The sequence below is a fragment of the Bactrocera oleae genome, chromosome 2, assembly GCF_042242935.1.
Source record: "Bactrocera oleae isolate idBacOlea1 chromosome 2, idBacOlea1, whole genome shotgun sequence".
NCBI classification, from domain to species: Eukaryota; Metazoa; Arthropoda; class Insecta; order Diptera; family Tephritidae; genus Bactrocera; species Bactrocera oleae.
In genome coordinates this window covers 63,207,643-63,227,109 of record NC_091536.1, presented here as the reverse complement: position 1 = coordinate 63,227,109, position 19,467 = coordinate 63,207,643, and the positions used below count along the sequence as shown (strand labels likewise).

At 36.7% G+C, this 19,467-nt stretch overlaps 4 protein-coding genes across 5 annotated transcripts; 2 read left to right on the top strand and 2 right to left on the bottom strand.

Moving 5' to 3' along the window:
- Positions 1-145: 145 nt before the first annotated feature.
- LOC106623008 (F-box only protein 9) lies at positions 146-3,035 on the bottom strand. Its single transcript, XM_014242355.3, has 4 exons — positions 2,288-3,035; positions 2,094-2,196; positions 1,245-2,013; positions 146-1,183 (listed from the first exon to the last, which is right to left on the bottom strand). Exons 3-4 carry the CDS (start codon positions 2,003-2,005, stop codon positions 493-495), a joined length of 1,452 nt encoding a protein of 483 aa, XP_014097830.3. The 5' UTR covers positions 2,006-2,013; positions 2,094-2,196; positions 2,288-3,035; the 3' UTR covers positions 146-492.
- Positions 3,036-3,401: 366 nt separating this feature from the next.
- Ublcp1 (Ubiquitin-like domain-containing C-terminal domain phosphatase 1) lies at positions 3,402-5,067 on the top strand. The gene is made up of 2 exons (XM_014242357.3): positions 3,402-3,675; positions 3,754-5,067. The coding sequence occupies exons 1-2, from the start codon at positions 3,474-3,476 to the stop codon at positions 4,554-4,556; spliced, it is 1,005 nt and encodes a 334-aa protein (XP_014097832.1). The 5' UTR covers positions 3,402-3,473; the 3' UTR covers positions 4,557-5,067.
- A 462-nt stretch (positions 5,068-5,529) lies between these two features.
- Positions 5,530-8,478, bottom strand: trus (programmed cell death 2 like trus). Its single transcript, XM_014242353.3, has 3 exons — positions 8,137-8,478; positions 6,771-7,912; positions 5,530-6,712 (listed from the first exon to the last, which is right to left on the bottom strand). Exons 1-3 carry the CDS (start codon positions 8,242-8,244, stop codon positions 6,457-6,459), a joined length of 1,506 nt encoding a protein of 501 aa, XP_014097828.3. The 5' UTR covers positions 8,245-8,478; the 3' UTR covers positions 5,530-6,456.
- Positions 8,479-8,769: 291 nt separating this feature from the next.
- Cyfip (Cytoplasmic FMR1-interacting protein Sra-1) lies at positions 8,770-16,621 on the top strand. Of its 2 annotated transcripts, XM_036368781.2 has the most exons (13): positions 8,770-8,883; positions 9,155-9,379; positions 9,447-9,626; positions 9,689-10,672; positions 10,742-11,409; positions 11,469-11,642; positions 11,704-11,822; positions 12,758-12,870; positions 12,964-13,163; positions 14,894-15,429; positions 15,495-15,589; positions 15,645-16,031; positions 16,114-16,621. In XM_036368781.2, the coding sequence occupies exons 2-13, from the start codon at positions 9,173-9,175 to the stop codon at positions 16,321-16,323; spliced, it is 3,873 nt and encodes a 1,290-aa protein (XP_036224674.1). In that variant the 5' UTR covers positions 8,770-8,883; positions 9,155-9,172; the 3' UTR covers positions 16,324-16,621. The 2 variants fall into 2 exon arrangements, with proteins under 2 accessions (XP_036224674.1, XP_069961576.1); XM_070105475.1 differs by lacking the exon at positions 8,770-8,883 and having other exon boundaries at positions 8,896-9,379.
- The last annotated feature ends 2,846 nt before the right edge of the window (positions 16,622-19,467 follow it).

Sequence of the window (19,467 nt, the reverse complement as noted above, 5' to 3'; positions counted from 1 at the left end):
ATTGACCGATCAAAATTAAGTGCTTGTATGAAATATTTTGTATTTGTGAAGGGTATTTAGCTTTTTTGTTGGCTTTTTTTTTTTTTACAAATATTTGCCTCTATGCATATTTCCCACAACCCAAAAGTTGTTAAGAGCACAGCAATTTTAGGTGATGTATAATAATATAATTTTATTATTTGAATATTTTGTTTCAACAGCCAACAGGAAACTAAAATCCAGACTTACGAGCCCCATACTTAATATTAGAAAAGTCCACGCCATCAATCTTTAAGCACTAGCCTCTATAATAAGAGTTTGTGTGTATAGTAAATATAGATTTGTATACTTAGTAAGTATACAGCAACCATTCATGTTTCATCCCATGCAGGTTTCCTTTTTTTTTGTTGTAATTCAATGATTTGTATATATTAAGTATGCGTATGTATGTACGCAGAAAAATCTCCAATCGCCTAATTGTTCATGTAACATAACTGATTTTTAACTGCGCTCTTAGGCGAGCGGCGCATCGGTATCCAAATGGTAGCTACGAACCGGCGAGAACCATAACGGTGGATACTTCGACTGCGTCAATTCAAACTCCGACGAAGTCTCAACTTTATTACGTGTTTGCACTACGGAATAGTGTACCCAAAGGAGACGTGCATATTTGCGCTTTGTTGTATTTGTTATACGAAATTCAATACAATATTTTGTACAATTTGGCTCTTCGTTGAATATAGCCATGCTACCGCGACGTTGACGCGCATATTGATGGTGGTTACTATGTGACTGTTGTTGTTGTTTCCTTAGCATAATTGTTATAGTGTCACCATAGAGTCGATAATGGCCACAGAGCACTTCCGGGCGCAATTGATTAACATTCTTCAGCTTATTCACACCCTGTGCTGGTTCATCGGCACTGGTCATCATGAGCACACGACCATCACCTAAAAATCGTACATAACGATAATATTCCACCAGCTGTACGGGACGATAGTATTGATCCTGAAAGCTATTCTCGCCCATACGCAAATAGGTTGTCTTGCTTATGTAGCAGCCATTAAAGATAATACGCTCACGCATGATGAACATTTGACGCCACGAAGCGTACACAATGGGTGTTGTGTCGGTAGTCTCTGTTAGGTGTTCAGTTGACCGGCTACCGGGTTCACCCAATGAGCCAAGATTAACTCCCCACACTCTGTAAATATATATGCAGTAATTATTTTGTTATAAATAGAGCTTTTAATTTCATGGCTTACTTGGCGCACGCTAAACGCCACAGCTCCTCATCGCGCGCACACAAATATAGTCCCTTGCACACAGAAGCGCATTGCTCCAGTGAAAGCATATCTAACTGCGCCGATACAACCCAACGTAAGATGTACAACAATATTTCCGGCGGTAATTCAGAAATATGTGTTTCCGTGCTAATTACACTCGGGTCTCGGCTGCTTTGCAGTAAACGTCCGTCGGCACTTGCCAAATCCAATTGAAACTTCTCATATAAATCTTCAATGATCTCTTCATTATCTTCGATTTCATCTGCTCTTTCTTTGCTTGCATGCACGGATTCTAACGAATGAATTCCATCAGAATAATTACTCAAAGCGGCTGATGACTTTTTCTTCTGAAGTTCATAGTATTTGAACTCAATGTCCGGCACGATTTGCACAGCTTTACGGTATAGTGGCACAGCATCATAAACCTTGCCTCGCTGTTCCAGCTCCACGGCACTGCGGAATAGATTTTCTGCCAGCTTATGCTGATCAACATCAGTGACATTATTGGTCTGCTTATGCTTTTGCTCAACGGTTCTGTTAGGTGTTACAGTTCCACTCTGACTCTTCAGTTCACGTTGCCAATTGTCACGAAACTCTTCCAGCTCTGTATGTATGTCGGTAGGAAACGTATGTAATGGCGAATTCATGTCATTCAATTCCGCTACCGGTGGGGAAACAGTCGACAGTTGTCGGCTCACATTGTCTTCTTCTCCACCAAGTAATGGCACCGGTTTCGACATGATTATTTCTGCACAAATAAGCAAATATCACTCAATGAAAATAAATAACTAACCAAGCAACATGTTCAATTGTACAAGTTTTACATACCTTATCGGTGGACGCTAAGAAAAAGATAAAATCTGCTTACGCACCGTCGATTAGGTTGTTAAATTATGCGGGTACCAATACAAATATAAAAGTTGTTTGCACACTGTTTTGTATTAATGTTTTGCTTAACACTTTTATTTTTGTTAAATATTAAATTATGGCCCTCGAAATGCTCGAACAAAAGTTGCGCTTACAATTTAGGCGTGTTCGGCTAGTTCACGGTCGCTGTATCGTATGATGAAGGGTCGAGAGTATTGTTGGCACACTGCGGACACCAGGAGCCGGCGGCACTTCAACTTAAATTGTAAAATTTCGGAGGCAGCAGCGGCTACGATATTTGACACGTTGGAAAACTTGGCGGTGAAGAGATATAGAACCGGCGACACTTTAGGCGTAATCACAAAGCAATTGGCCATTATAGGCTGCGGGCAATCAATGTCAAGGTCAAAAGATACACAACACTTCACTTTTAAATACAGCCAACTTTCTTCAAAGCTAATTTCCTGTTTTTCTTAAGCACCAAATCTTAGTTTACTTTTTAAGAACAATACACTGCAGTTTCTTAAATGTTTAAAAGATGTTTCTATATTTTATTTAGCAATACTTTAATAATTAAATAATTTTTTGTCAGAACTTCGGTCTTTTTCACCTGCGCTTTCCAAATGCGCATTTGCAATTTTCACTATTAGGTACGTACAGGTACATGCATATACTCGGTTTCTTGTGTGCCTTCCGCTGTGTTTCCAATCGTCTAAACTTCGTATTGAGTTCTTAAGGATTCCCACACTTTACAATTATTGCACTTGTATTTTATGAGCGGTCAACTGTTCTCCGTTTATTGCTGCATCCATTGTACAGAATTTTCTTACACTCTTTTCGGGAATGCGATTACATCAAAATGGCTATATACGGTGTGATCAAAACAAAACAACAAATATATTGACGTCGACAAGTTTGGAAACAGCTGACAGCGCTGATTGTTGCGCGAAAAGCCGACAGTGACTACATTTTCGGGGAAATTAAAAAATGTCTTTACATTTCTTTCAAGTCATGGATAAAATTTATCTATGGTTCAAGTTCTTCTCATATACATACACATAATATGTGCATCAACTAATTGTGCTATACATAAAAAAATCCAATAAGATTTTTTTCAATTTAAATTAAATATAAAAAAATTAGTCTTCATAAAATTTACAAAACAATTCTTTAAAATTAAAAAATAATTATTAAGAATATAGCGACATATAAGAAAATGTCCTATTGGCACTTCTCTTAAAGTGTGTAAATCACGGTAACCCTATTTGTTGCTTTTGTTTCTCTGTTGTGGATTTGTATTTCTACCCGGCGCTCCGAATTCGCATAAAATTGCACTTCGCAATGGCAACCGAGCCAGAACCGTCAACTTCCAAAAAAATTAGTGAAATACGCCAAGCTTTGATAATTGTAAAATGGGGCGGCAAAGAATACCCAATTACAGATTTAACCGATCAGGATACTGTGGCTGTGCTGCGCCATGAAATCTTTAAACTCACACAGGTGCGACCGGAGCGGCAAAAATTGATAAATCTTAAGTATAAAGGTAGGTTAAACAGCGTCGTATCCGTTATGCATTATGCATCAAAAATATAACATATAACGGTTTGTAATTATTATGCAGGAGGCAATGTAGCGCCTGATGATACCAAAATTTGTGAACTGGAGTTGAAACCCAACTTCAAACTAATGATGGTAGGCTCGACTGAGGCTGCTATAGAAATTGCATGTCAACTGCCAGATGATATTGCCGAGGTGATAGATGATTTTGATGTAGCCGAAGAAGAGGACTTGGTAGAGAAATCACCCGTTTACTTGGCGAAAGTACAACGACGCGTTAGAGAATATAAAATTAATGAGTTAAACCCGCCAAGGGAAGGGAAACGTTTGCTGGTACTTGATATTGATTACACCTTGTTCGACCATCGGTCTCCCGCCGAAAATGCGTCGGAGTTAATGCGACCATATTTACATGAATTTCTGGAATCTAGTTACCAAAATTATGATATTGTTATTTGGTCGGCAACTGGTATGCGGTGGATTGGGGAAAAAATGAAATTGCTGGGTGTAAGCAATAATCCTAATTACAAAATAATGTTCTACTTGGATTCTACTGCCATGATTTCGGTATATACGATTGAACGTGGTGTCGTAGATGTGAAACCGCTCGGTTTAATTTGGGGCCAATATCCGCAATATAGTGCCAAAAATACCATCATGTTCGATGATATACAACGTAACTTTCTAATGAATCCGCGTTCGGGTTTACGTGTACGACCCTTCCGCCAGGCACACATAAGTCGACATACTGATAAAGAGCTTGTAAAGCTTTCGAAGTACCTGCGCGATATTGCAAATGATTGCGACGACTTTACTAAACTGAATCATCGCAGATGGCAGCATTACGATCATCGTAAACACCGATAATAGAAGGCAAAAGAAAATAAGAACAGCAGCCAGGTTTTTTTGAAAATCCTAATGCAGGTTACTACAGAAAATGGATGTTTGATTGATGCTAAGCTCTTCAGCTCAGCACAGCTAAGCATTATTTATAATAAAATTTCCGGCGTATTTAAACATCAGCTTAGCAACGAAGTTTTCACTTTTCATTTACTCACAGATAATTTTAATTAATTAAGATATAACTGGCATAATGCATTTAAATTCGTTTTGTGATTTTCTTAATGAGCTCGGTAAACTACAAACTGCTAGTAATTAAATTTATTAAATATATGTATGTATATGGTAAACGTAATATATGTATGTAAGTATGTGTAAACGTCTATTTTTTGTGCAAACGGTTGTAAAATTTTAATATAGTAATAATAAAAAAGAGAAAGGAGAAATACAAATTTAAAACAGCTAACATAAATAAAAGCTTTTTTAGTTGCTAATTGAAATATATAATTATAAAATAAAGTCAATGTTTCATAAACAATGAGTTGTTTGGTTTTTATACCCTCAACAAGGTATATTAAATTTGTCACGAAGTTTGTAACATCCGCGAAGAAACGCATAAAAACATCTACATATATATAAATGATCACCATGGCGATCTGGGTCGATTTAGCCATGTCTGTTTGCACTCGTCTTATTGTTGTTGCTGTAATGGCAGAACACATTCATACAATAGTTTTGTAGAAAACCACTGATATGTCTAAAAACATTACATGTAATTATTGTTATGAAATTACAGTAATTTATAATGGCAACAGTTGTAGTGATTTGTTGGAAAAAAAAAATCTGCAAAAAAAACCAGGCCGCCCTTAAGAACTCCGGGCACGGGAGGAATTGTCCCCAATCTCCTCCCTCTCTCCAACACTGGATCTCGGTCGTCTTGAGAACAATCCCTCAGCGTCCCGGAAATATAAACGTTATATAATCAAATAAAAAGCATGGATTTTCAGTTTCTCGTCTCTTATTACCACTTCTTTACATAGTCTTCGTGCATTACTTTCTTCATTTATTTATTAGTTTAGCATTTTGAAAATTATTATAACTTTTTGCTTTAAAACTAAGATAATAAGTTTATTATAAAAAAAAAAAAACTATAAAATAAAACTATTTAATTTCATAAATTAACTATACATATACTATATACCTTACAAATTAAATACTAGTAAATACATTACTTTAAAGTTAAGATTATCTTCCCGAAATTGCTTTATGTGTGTGCAAACACTTTTTAATAAATAAATCGGTTTTAAATGTGTTAAGAGTAGCAGAAATAAAAAATATTAATTCGAAAGTTGTTAATTTTATTTGATTTGAAATAGATTATTAAAATTGACAAGCTTCGCTTTGTTCCTAAAACTAACTCGCTGAGAGAAACCTATTATCTAATCATTTCTGAAATTACTGTTACTTTATGCTTAAATTTTATGCTACTAATATCTTTACTCAAATTGCTGCTGGTTATAATTTAAAACTTTCAACTGGTAAATAAGCTTTTTGTTTGCTTGTTTGTTTTTCTTTTTTCTCTTTTAAAAGGTCCTGCGTTCGTTGTAACAACGTGGACTAATATACATAGTATTTATATGTACATATGTGTATTCTATACGTATGCACGTAGAGGGTGTTTATAAGATTTTTAATATTTGTAATTGAAGTAGTTTCACTTTGTAAACGCATCTAGGTACATACTTTCGTAATTTAACGTTTCAATAGTTTCCTTGTTATATGTCGTCAGACCTAAATACGGGTACTTTAGTTAGTTTAATTGTAAGCTTAATCTAACGAATTCACAAATAAAATCAAGCAATTCGCGAGTTATTAGGATCCACAGTGAGTTCTACGAGTCGCATCACGAATTGACTTCGAAGCCAACTTATTGTTCGGCTTGTACATTTACACGTTCGTAACGCATTTTGTCTGGTGTATCCCAACAGCATTTTAGGCATGTAAATACCAAAACATTGCCATATTCTATGGGTGCGGGTTCACTGTTTTGGGCCAAACGCAACTTTGGTATGAGTGTAGAGAGAATTTGGATCTCACATATGGTTTCGCCATTGCAGTTGACGCACTTTGGTATTGGTTCGGATAGTGGACCCATCAAGAGGGGTAGTGTATCACGTGTGTACCTTCAAAATATGCTAAATATTTAAAGAAATGTTAATTCACAACTAATACGTTAAATACCTTATGATTTGCCCTGGGTTCTCCTGTATGACACTTACGAATTGATGGAAAATTATATCACCATGTGCTGGCAAAGCTTTTTCATAAGCCTCTTGATCATCACCGGCAGCACCAACACCACCACCAATCGCGCCAGCGCCATTCGGAGAATGTGCCGCCTCATCCTGCCGCTTATACTCCTGATATAGCTCACGTATGTGATCCGCTGATAGCGCGCCAAAAAAGTTTTCATATTCACCACGTTTATGGCGATGCTCCATATCTACTGCGATGAAGAATGGTTTTATAGTGACATCGGAAATTTTAGCGAGTGGACCTAGCGCCGCTGGCGTTGCAGTGTGTTTCAAAAGTGCAATCAAGTCACGTTCAGGCTTTACTGGTGTCTCCACCAGCACTACATCCGTTTCGGCGCCTTCGATCTCGGCGCAGATGGTAGCAGTAGCGCCGCCGAAACCCATCATCGCCCCGCCTTCCAAAGCAGCAGCGGCTGCCGCATTGCCAGCAGCACAATTGGCATTGGGATCCTCAACAGCATTTTGTGGCGAATGCATATCGAGTTGACCGAAGCCGTAAACCAGTTCGTTATCCATTGAGTTGCTCTCGTCGTCATCCTCATCCTCATCGGCATCACTATTACCCGAGTCGGTAGCACATGGTAAGTGCACAGCACGCGTGGGCGAGTTATCATTCTTGCCAACCACATTGCCGTTTTCTTCATTCTGATGTTGTAATTCATCAGCACCTGTATCCATACGTTCAACACCACTGTCTGCCACTGTGCTACTCTCTTCTAAAGTTTCACCCCAGTCATCTGCACCACTGCACCATGCAATTTTTTGCGGTTGCATTGCATTTGCCGCCTGTTTATAGTTCTTCTTTTTCTTTCCACTACCTCCACCGGGTGTTAGAGGTGGAGGCACTGCATTAATTAATTCTGCCTCACTTGGTGTGTCCAAATGCTGAGTACGTATGCACAGCCAACTCTTAGAATCTTGAGAACAAGCCGGATTCAAACATGCAAATACATATAAGGTGCGGTGAAATTTGGACTGCTCCAAGGGCGCATAAAGTTGTACGATCAACGGACGTGCTGTGCCACAGAGCGGACACGAAGGCACTTTTATCTCACCAGTGGGCCAGTCCTGTACGAAGGACATGAAAACATTGAAAAGTATATAAGTATATTGGTAATAAAGAAAAATCAATTTTAATTAACTCTTCAATAGATGCGTCAGCATTGCGCATCATTGCACTTCACGCGGCGACAAAACGGAAATCGCAATGCAAGTGATACAAATCTGTATTACTTTAACAAACTTTTTTAATATAACAGGTTCTAATTTCATCATGCTAGCATAATACTTACCGGTGTCCCTCCGACTTTGTTTACCGTGCTATTTAATATGGATGCATGTTTGCTGGTAATTTCCTCATCCTCAAAGCCAAGGTAGACAGTACTTTTGTTTTTTGCCATCTTTTCCCTTATTTTTTATAGTTGGCGATTTTATAATTCACTTAAATTTATAAATAAGCCTTGTAAATGATATTGCATTAAGTCTCTGAATGTTTGTGGGTAAAGGATACGTGTTTAATTGGTAGGACTAATGATATTGAGTTGCTTGTTTCCAGTTTTTGCAGCAAATGTAGGCGAGAAAAACACGAGTGGATAAATCGACAATGTGATCCTAAAAGTATGCCAGTATTCAGTAGTATATTCGATATGTAAGTGCGTAAACTGGCAGTGTTCACTGTTGAGTGTGATCACTCTCTGTTAGTAATCGATTACATGCGAATATTACTCTTATAACAACAGGTATTTAGTTACTTCTAGCCTTACTTAAACTAATCTGATTTATTAATTTTTCTAACAATATGTTTCTGTAAATTTCAACCAATGTAATTGGATTTCTAAATTATTTTCCACATCAAATTTCACTAATGTATATACCAATATTTTATACAATGAACGTAGGCATTGTCTGATAAATGACATTTCCAATTTGACAAATTTCTTATTGTAAGTGTGTGTGTTGTGCACGTCAAAAATTATCCGTTTGTGCTTACACATCAAATGGCAGTCGCGTAAATAAATAACAATTTTAGAAAATTTAATGTGAGTAAAAGTTAACAAAACATAACGAAAAGTGTGTGCTAACCATTGAAGTTCAGTTTCCCCCTAAACGCCCCGTTAAAAGCATAAGCAAAAACCAGGCATATCAAAGTGTGTTGCAGTAATATAAACCCTTATCTCGTTGGCCGACGCGAGACCCGCCCAGTTTCCAATCGATGATTTTTGCACTTGCAGTTGTTGCAAACAATGAGCACATCATCAATGCTTGCATCATCGCATTAATGTTTTCATTTGCATTCTAAATTCGTTGCAGTGTAAATTATTTTGCAAAATGACGGAAAAGATCACATTGGCCGATGCGCTATCCAATGTGGAAGTACTCGATGAGCTGTCGCTGCCCGATGAGCAGCCTTGTATTGAGGCGCAACCATGTTCAATAATTTATAAAGCCAATTTTGATACGAACTTTGAAGATCGCAATGGATTTGTAACGGGTATAGCTAAATATATTGAAGAAGCCACAACGCATGCTAATCTGGTGAGTAATATCCATATGCACTAATTATTGTGCTCAAAAATAAAATTTTAACAAATTTTTTTTACAGAACGTTCTGCTTGAAGAGGGACAAAAACATGCTGTCATGCTTTATACTTGGCGCTGCTGCTCGCGTGCAATACCTCAACCGAAATCCAATGAGCAACCCAATCGTGTGGAAATATATGAAAAAACGGTCGAGGTATTGGCACCGGAAGTAAACAAATTACTTAATTTCATGTACTTCCAAGTGGGTAAATAAATACAATACCTCAAGAACTCTATAATAAATATACCCTTTTTAATTCACAGCGTAAAGCTATTGAAGCATTTTCAGGCGAGGTAAAGCGCCTTTGTCATACAGAAAAGCGTAAGGATTTCGTATCAGAAGCTTATCTATTAACATTGGGCAAATTTATCAACATGTTTGCTGTCTTGGACGAATTGAAAAATATGAAATCGAGTGTGAAAAATGACTACAGTACATATCGACGTGCGGCACAATTTCTCAAAGTGATGTCCGATTCACACACGCTGCAGGAGTCTCAAAATTTATCCATGTTTCTTGCCACGCAAAACAAAATACGAGATACCGTCAAAGATACACTTGAGAAAATTGTTGGCTACGAAGATCTACTCTCGGATGTGGTAAACATTTGTGTGCACATGTTTGAGACAAAAATGTATTTGACGCCCGAAGAAAAACATATGCTAGTGAAAGTAATGGGGTTCGGTCTTTTTCTCATGGACAGTGATGGTTGCAACATAAATAAATTGGATCAAAAGAAAAAAATACGCTTGGACCGCATAGATCGAATATTTAAAAATTTGGAAGTCGTACCATTATTTGGTGATATGCAAATTGCACCCTTTAATTACATCAAACGTAGCAAGCATTACGACTCGAGCAAATGGCCACTGTCTAGTTCAAATGCAATTAGTCCACAAGCCGATTTGATGGTGCATTTGCCGCAAATACGGGAAGATCACGTTAAATACATCTCTGAGTTGGCACGCTACACCAACGAAGTCACCACGACAGTGAAAGAAAATCCCACAGACGCCGAAAATCGTGCCACATCCGATTTGGCGCTGCGTGGACTGCAATTGCTCTCCGAGTGGACCAGTGTTGTAACGGAATTGTACTCATGGAAGCTGCTGCATCCAACAGATCATCATCAAAATAAAGAATGCCCCGTAGAAGCCGAGGAATATGAACGTGCAACACGCTACAATTATACTTCGGAAGAGAAATTCGCGCTCATCGAAGTAATTGCAATGATCAAGGGATTGCAGGTAGATGCTTATAGCCTTCAAAATCTCCAATTATTATTAAAAGGATTGTAATTTTCGCAAAAATTTCAGGTTCTGATGGCACGCATCGAGACGGTGTTGTGTGAGGCGATACGCCGTAATATATACGCCGAGCTGCAGGACTTTGTGCAGCTCACGCTGCGTGAGCCACTACGTAAATCGGTGAAAAACAAGAAGGATTTGATACGCAGTATTATAATGTCGGTACGTGAGACCTCTGCCGATTGGCAGAAAGGCCATGAGCCCTCAGACGACCCGGCTGCGAAGGGTAAGAAGGATCCCGATGGGGGTTTTCGCGTGCAAGTGCCACGCTTGAATGTCGGTCCATCATCGACGCAACTTTATATGGTGCGTACTATGCTTGAGTCATTAATCGCTGATAAAAGCGGTGGCAAACGCACGTTACGTAAGGACATTGACGGCAATTGCCTTATGCAAATCGATACGTTCCACAAAACCTCATTCTATTGGAGCTATCTGCTGAACTTCAGCGATACGCTACAAAAATGTTGTGATCTTTCACAATTGTGGTATCGTGAGTTTTACTTGGAAATGACTATGGGTCGTAAGGTGAACAAGTGCATGGTGAAACATCAACACAATGAGGAATGCAAAGATCTAATCACCATGGAGAAGCGTATACAATTCCCGATTGAGATGTCTATGCCATGGATATTAACCGATCACATACTGCAAACGAAGGAGCCATCGATGATGGAGTGAGTGATTTTGTTATAGTAACTAGTAGTCAGTTTCTTATATTACAATTTATTTGCAGATTCGTTCTATACCCATTGGATTTGTATAACGATTCGGCACATTATGCCTTAACCGTGTTTCGCAAGCAATTTCTGTATGACGAAGTAGAGGCCGAGGTCAATTTATGCTTTGATCAATTCGTTTATAAATTGAGTGAACAGATTTTTGCGCACTACAAGCAATTGGCGGGCAGGTATGTGCACGTTGTTGAATTGGAAATTGGAAATATTATTGCATTTTGTTTTTACACTTAGTATCTTTCTGGACAAACGTTTTCGCTTGGAGTGCGAGGTGCTGGGCTTTAATTTCCATTCGTATCCGCGTAATAACCGCTATGAAACGCTGCTGAAGCAACGGCATGTGCAATTACTAGGTTAGTAGAGGGAATGTAGTTATAGTAGTGCTCAGATAAAGGTTATCAGCAAATGAGAATTTTTTAATCATCATTCATTCATTCATCATTGATTCTAATTTAATTAAATTAAAATTTTTTATTTATTCTTATTAGTTAAATTTAATTAATTATTTTTTAATATAATTTATTAATTTTTAGTGTTTTTATTTAATTTTTTTTTAATTAATTGAATATTTTTTAATGTACTTAAATTTTTTATTAAATAAAAAAAATTTTTTTTGATTGTTTTTTATTTATTTTTTTTATTTTTATTTTTTTTTTTCATTATTTTTTTGTATTTATTTGATTGTTTTTTTTTTATTTATTTGATTGTTTTTTTTTATTTATTTAATTTATTTTTTATTTATTTGATTTTTTTTCTTTTTTATTTGATTGTTTTTTTTTATTTGATTGTTTTTTTTTATTTGATTGTTTTTTTTTTATTTATTTGATTGTTTTTTTTTTATTTGATTGTTTTTTTTATTTAGTTGATTGTTTTTTTTTATTTGATTGTGTTTTTTTTTTTATTTGATGTTTTTTTTTTATTTGATTGTTTTTTTTTATTTATTCGATTGTTTTTTTTTTATTTGATTGTTTTTTTTATTTAGTTGATTGTTTTTTTTTATTTGATTGTGTTTTTTTTTATTTATTTGATTGTTTTTTCTCTTTTTATTTATTTGATTGTTTTTTCTCTTTTTATTTATTTGATTGTTTTTTTTTTATTTGATTGTTTTTTTTTTTTTTATTTGATTGTTTTTTTTTTTTATTTGATTGTTTTTTTTTTATTTGATTGTTTTTTTTTTTATTTGATTGTTTTTTTTTATTATTATTTGATTGTGTTTTTTTTTTGTATTAGCAATTTAGTTTTATTCGAATATAATAAAATATAACAATTTATTGATTTTCTCCTCTAGGTCGTTCCATTGACTTGAATAAGCTCATAAATCAGCGCATAAATGCAAATATGCACAAGAGTGTTGAATTAGCGATCTGCCGATTTGAAGGCAATGATATAACGGGTATTGTGGTGAGTAAATTTGCCACGCGAAAAATGCGAATTTTGTGATAATAATATGAATCATAATTTCACTTATTTATTTATTATTTCTTTCTTTCATAGGAACTCGAAGGTCTCTTGGAGGCTAACCGCATTTGCCACAAATTGCTTAGCAAGCACTTGGCGTTAGATAATTTTGATGCTATGGTGAAGGAGGCAAACCACAACGTCTTAGCACCTTATGGGCGCATCACTTTGCATGTGTTCGTGGAATTAAATTATGATTTTTTGGTGAACTATTGTTACAATGCGGCAACTAATCGGTAGGGTGTTTACTGAATGAAATTTTACTTCTATTTAATAAGTTAAATTTTGCGTTCAATTACTTATTAATATATTTTTGCTTTTTATTTTAATTTTTTTTAATATCTTTTATTGTTTGGATTTTAATTTTTTTAATTTAATTTTTAATATTTTACATAGTATTTTTTTTTTATTCATAATTAATTATTATTATTATTTTTTATTTTTTTAGTTTATTTAGATTTTTTTGGTCCTTTATTATTATCCTTTTATTTATCCTTTCTTATTATCATTTATTATTATTTTGAGCAGATTTTTTATTTTAGTTAATATATTTTAAACTTAGTTTTTATATGCATATATGTATATATTTTATTTACAATTTGGTATTAATGATTGAATATTATTATACCCTGAACAGGGTATAATAAGTTTGCCACGTAGTTTTTAACACCCAGAAGGAAATGTCGGAGACCCTATAAAATATATACATAAATGATCAGCATGATGAGCTCAGTGGATTTAGCCATGGCCGTCTGTCTGTCTGTATATACGCGAACTAGTTCCTCAGTTTTTAAGCTATCCTCATTAAAAAGCTGCTCATTTGTCGGAACGGCCGATATCGGACCACTGTAGCATATAGCTGCCATACAAACTGAACAGTCGGAATTAAATGCTTGTATGGAAAACTTTTTTATTTGACGATATATCTTCACGAAATTTTGTATGAGTTATTTCCTAAAGCAACAATATCATTTCCAAAGAAATTGTTTAGATCGGATCAGTATATACATAGCTCCCATATTAACTGAACGATCGGAGGAAAGTGATTGCATGGAAAACTTTTTCATTTGACGAGGTATCTTCACGAAATTAGATCGGAAGCAAGTTCTTGTAAGGAACCTTTGTATTTGTGAAGTGTATTATAGCTTCGGTGCAACCGCAGTTAACGTTTTTTCTTGTTTTTTTGTAAAAATTTTGTTTTCTTTTTAATGTATATTTTCTTATGCAATTCCTTTTAGTTTAATATTTGTTTTTTCTGTTATTATTTTTGTTTACTTGAAATTTTTGTTTAATAATAATTTTTTGGTTCATTCGAACTTTTTCCTTTTTGATTTAATGATTATTTTTTGCTAACATTTATATTTTTGTTTAAAATTGTTATGATAATTTTTATTTATGATTTAATGATTTATTTGCTTATTTAGTTTTTTCATGTTATTTCATTTCCCATATATATATATATATTATATTGTTTACCAAACACTTTTTCATGAAATTGTATTAATATTTCTATTTTCAATATTATTTATGTTAATTTTCTCTTTTCTTTAATTTTATTGTTTAATATTTACGTGATGTTTAATTTTCATTTTTTCCGTATTTTTTATTTTTATTTCCATTTATTGTTTTATGTTTTCTGCTAAATATTTTATTGTTAAATATTTACTTATTGTTCCATATTTCCTTAGTATTGTTCAATATGTATGTACATACATATGTATCTTTTTAACTATTGTATATTTTTTTTTTTATTAATTTTTATTATTTTAATTATTATTTTTATATATGTTTATTATTTTTTAAATTTATTTATTTTTTTATATTTTTTTATTATTATAATAATAATTATTTTTTTTAATATTTATATTGAATTGTCTTAATTTGTTTTTACTTAAATTTTTTAAATTTATTAAAAAATATTTTTCAATAATTACAAGTATTAATAATATTTTCTCTCTTTATTCAGGTTCGTGCGTAGCAAAGTAAATTTGGCCTCATCACAGCCCATACAACGCGAGAAGCCACCACAAATGGCACATTTCTATCTGTGGGGCTCAAAGCAGTTAAATGCCGCCTACTCGACGCAATATGGTCAGTACACGGGTTTCATCGGTGCACCCCACTTCCACGCCATGTGTCGGCTGCTCGGCTATCAGGGTATTGCTGTCGTCATTGATATCATACTAAAAGATATCGTGAAGCTGCAAATACAGGGCACGCTGCTGCAATTCACCAAAACCCTAATGGGCGCTATGCCGAAGTCGTGCAAATTGCCGCGCTGCGAATATGGCTCTCCGGGCGTACTCAGCTACTACCAAGCGCATCTTACCGATATTGTGCAGTATCCTGAAACGAAAACCGATCTTTTCCAGTCCTTCCGTGAACTGGGCAATTGCATTATATTCTGCTTGCTCATCGAACAGGCGCTCTCGCAGGAAGAAGTGTGTGATCTGCTGCATGCGGCGCTCTTCCAGAATATATTCCCGCGTCCATTCTGCAAAGGTATTGTTGCTTAATTTTTGAATATATTTTTATGCATTTCTGATTTTTTTAAATTCTCTCCGCAGAAAATGAAAAGCCCGAGGCCAAGCAGAAACGTTTCGAGGCGCAATTCGCAAACCTGCAGATCGTGTCTAACGTGGAGAAAATTGGCAATGCAAAAGTGAGTGTTATTTGTTATATTTTTATATTATTTTATTATTACTCCTTCCCGCCAGCAAGCGATGATTGCGCGTGAAGGTGATTTACTTACACGCGAACGTCTCTGCTGTGGCCTGAGCATTTTCGAGGTAATACTCAATCGCATCAAAAGCTATTTGGATGATCCTGTTTGGAGCGGGCCACCGCCAGCTAACGGCATCATACACGTTGACGAATGCTCGGAATTCCATCGCTTATGGTCGGCTTTACAATTTGTCTACTGTATACCGGTGCGCGGCACAGAGTATACCATCGAAGAGCTCTTCGGTGAGGGCTTAAATTGGGCCGGCTGCGCTATGATCGTATTGCTGGGTCAACAGCGACGTTTTGAGGCTTTAGATTTTTGCTATCACATTCTGCGCGTACAACGCGTGGACGGCAAGGACGAAGACGTCAAGGGCATTGTAAGTGCGAAGAAAATTTTAATATTGTATTTATAAATATAAATTTATTTATTTTTTTAATTTTTATTTATTTAATTTTTAGAAACTGAAACGCATGGTCGATCGCATACGCCGCTTTCAAGTATTAAACTCACAAATATTTGCTATACTCAATAAATATCTGAAGGGTGGCGACGGCGAGGGCTCGAACGTAGAGCACGTGCGCTGTTTTCCGCCGCCACAGCATCCGACGATGATTTCATCGCACTACCAAGATCCGAACAAACTGCGTCAGAGCATGACGAACAATTGAGCGAATACACCATTCTAATTATTAACCTCTATCTATAAATATTATTAATTATTAACATATTATTATTATTATTATAAAATATTGTAACGGTATGCTAGGTACACATACATATAAGCATAAACTTTAATGAATTTATAAAATATAATATTTCGTATGTATTAGTCAAACAGTAGGCATTTCGTTCAAGTTAAAACAAACAAACACACACACACACATACATACACACGAAGTTTAACATAATATACAATATGAAAGAAAGGTATACATGAAATACACAAACAATGAAACATTTCTCAAATTTTAAACAAAATATTTATTTATATAAATAATACTCTAGTATTAAAGCATTTGAACTTGCAATTTATCATATAAATACAACAAATTTATATACGATTGATTGGCTGTTGTATGCTAGGCAAAGCGGAGGGGCGAGAGTTAATAAGTAGGCCAAAGATTATACAACAAAAAAAAACGGGCAAACAAAAAGAAATTGTATTTGGCTTTAAATAGCTAACCATGTTTACAACAATTACAATAATAACCAATTATTTACACACACATATTAAGTAGTGCCGTTATGGCGCAAAACCAAAAACAACAACAACAAAAAGTTCAAACATATTTTCCGGTAATTTCGCTTGCATGGAATTGTTTAAGCCGCAGTCAACGCTGAGAGCAAAATGCCAATTAAAAACGTAATGTTAAGCAAAGAAAGTACGCGTGCGCATAACAATTGCATTTACGTCAAATTAATAAATGACAGAGTAGGCAAAACATTATTCCAAATATTTAAAAATGCTGATAAATAAACACAGTTTTACACATTTTCTAACGAAACGAAAGTGTTTTGTGTGCGAACCGGATGGTTTTATATTCAAGAATTGTTTTGTAATAATAAACGAATTGATAATTAGATGATAGAAGAAGTGAGTTCTACTTCTTGGTAAAATCGAAGTGAAAGCCCCGATTCCATAACAGTCGGGACTGCCTAATCGGAGTGGAATCGAATTTATATACGACCAAAGTTTGTTAGCTCGGCAGCTTGCATGGGTAGCTGGTGTATTTTGATTCGCTGAACTATAATGACGTCATTACTCCAAGACAATCTTTAATCGACTGTAAATTTGGTCCTTAGACCTATGGTAACTGTGGTGCTATTCAAAGGCTTCGTCGTCAGTGCGTGGAGTCCTACAATTTTCGCAAAAAATGTTTTTCTTATAGATCTAAGATACAGACTTCAGGCCTTACTGACGAGATCCAACTAATTCGCTGGTTCCATCATCTCCGATCGGAATCCGGTTCACAAATGTGTTCGTTGGAAGAGACTCCCTCCAAAAATTCAGTAACCATACTTTAAGAATGTCTTTACATTGCCGCTGAGTTAGTGGTGTGAGTGACGTTATAAGCCCCCTTCAGCCGGCATGGTTGATGGCGTTGGCGTCGATTCCCACAACAGCCGGTTCTGCGATACCGATTTTATCCGGCCAAAGGCTGTTATTTCGGCGATCTAACCCTGTTTGGATCTGTGAGTTTTAGATAAAGTTTGTCGTCATTGGAGCAACGCCTAGCAGCAGAGTTGCTCCGTATCGTCCTGACCCGTGCTGGCATCGATTCAAACCCGGGCCCCGAGGAATTCTACTGCTGCGTTTGCGCTAAAAGGTTCCATCCAAACTCCACCTCGGTTAGGTGCAATACATGCAATGGATGGAGCCATCTTAAGACCTGTTCAGGCCTTAAGACACATAGGGAGTGGACCACAAGTTACGTGGCCCCATGCTGTCAACGCAATAATGCGACATCTGCCTCAACGGCTGTGCAACCTGCACCATATTCGCGCACTGCGCTGCCACTCCAGTCGAGTGGCCAAGATAGGACCTCCACGGTCGAGGTCAAAACTCCAAACTTAGGAAAATTAAACAGGGGGTTCCGCAGGGCGGTGTCCTCTCCACACTACTGTTTAATTTCTATATTTCGAAACTCCCCCAGCCACCAGCGGGAATTTCAGTGACCTCGTACGCTGATGACTGTACGATATTGACGTCGGGCAATTTAATCGATGGCATGTGTTCAAAAGTAAACAGCTACCTCTCCGATCTTTCTCGCTTCTTCTCTGCAAGGAACCTAACACTCCCTCCCACTAAATCCACAGCGACTATCTTCACAAATTGGACGAAGGAGTACAGACTGGACCTGAACATTTCAGTCGATGGCACAAAAATTCCGACAGTCAATAACCCTAAAATTTTAGGCGTCACTATGGACAGTCTGTGCTCTTTCACTCCTCACACGACCGCGATAACTGCTTAAGTACAGAGCCGCAACAAAATCCTCAAGTCGCTTGCCGGCAGTTCGTGGGGAAAAGACAAAGAAGCGTTGTTGGCAACATACAAGGCAATCGGCCGGCCGGTCCTAAATTACGCAGCGCCAATATCGTCGCCTGGATGCAGTGACACGCAGAAGAAGAAGCTTCAGACCTGTCAGAACACTGCACTCCGGACTATCACGGGATGCCTCTTGATATCTCCAATCGAACACCTACATAGTGGGCCCGTATGCTTCCGGTTAAGGAACACAACGAGCTCCTCTCCAAGCAGTTTCTACTGGGGTGTTTTCGTAGAAACAACCCCTGTAGTCGCCTGCCTGTAGCGGAGCCGCCTCCTAGGAACATCAAGAGGTCTTTCCTTGATTACGTCGACGACATTAGACAGTACGCCGACCGGACTTCGGACGCAACGAACTTCAGACAGGCACTGACCGCCATTCACAGTGGAGCTATCAACACCTTCACAGACTCCCTCTCAGTGAATGGCGTAATACGAGTCAAACCACCACCCATAGCAGACGTAGAGCTCGAGTTGCCTCGCGAAACCAGAGTGACCCTCGCGCAACTTCGTTCTGGATACTGTAGCAGGTTAAACTCCTACTTACACTGCGTACAATGAGTCTCCGCATGACACTAACCACCTCTTTGCATGCCCAACAAAACCCACTCATCTAACACCCTTCTCCCTATGGTCCGACCCTGTCGAAACAGCTCGTTTCCTGGGCCTCCCGTTAGATGACCTCGACGACAACCAATCTGGAATTTATCACCCAAACGGATACTAGGTAACCGTTACAACAACAACAACGGCGTTGGCATCT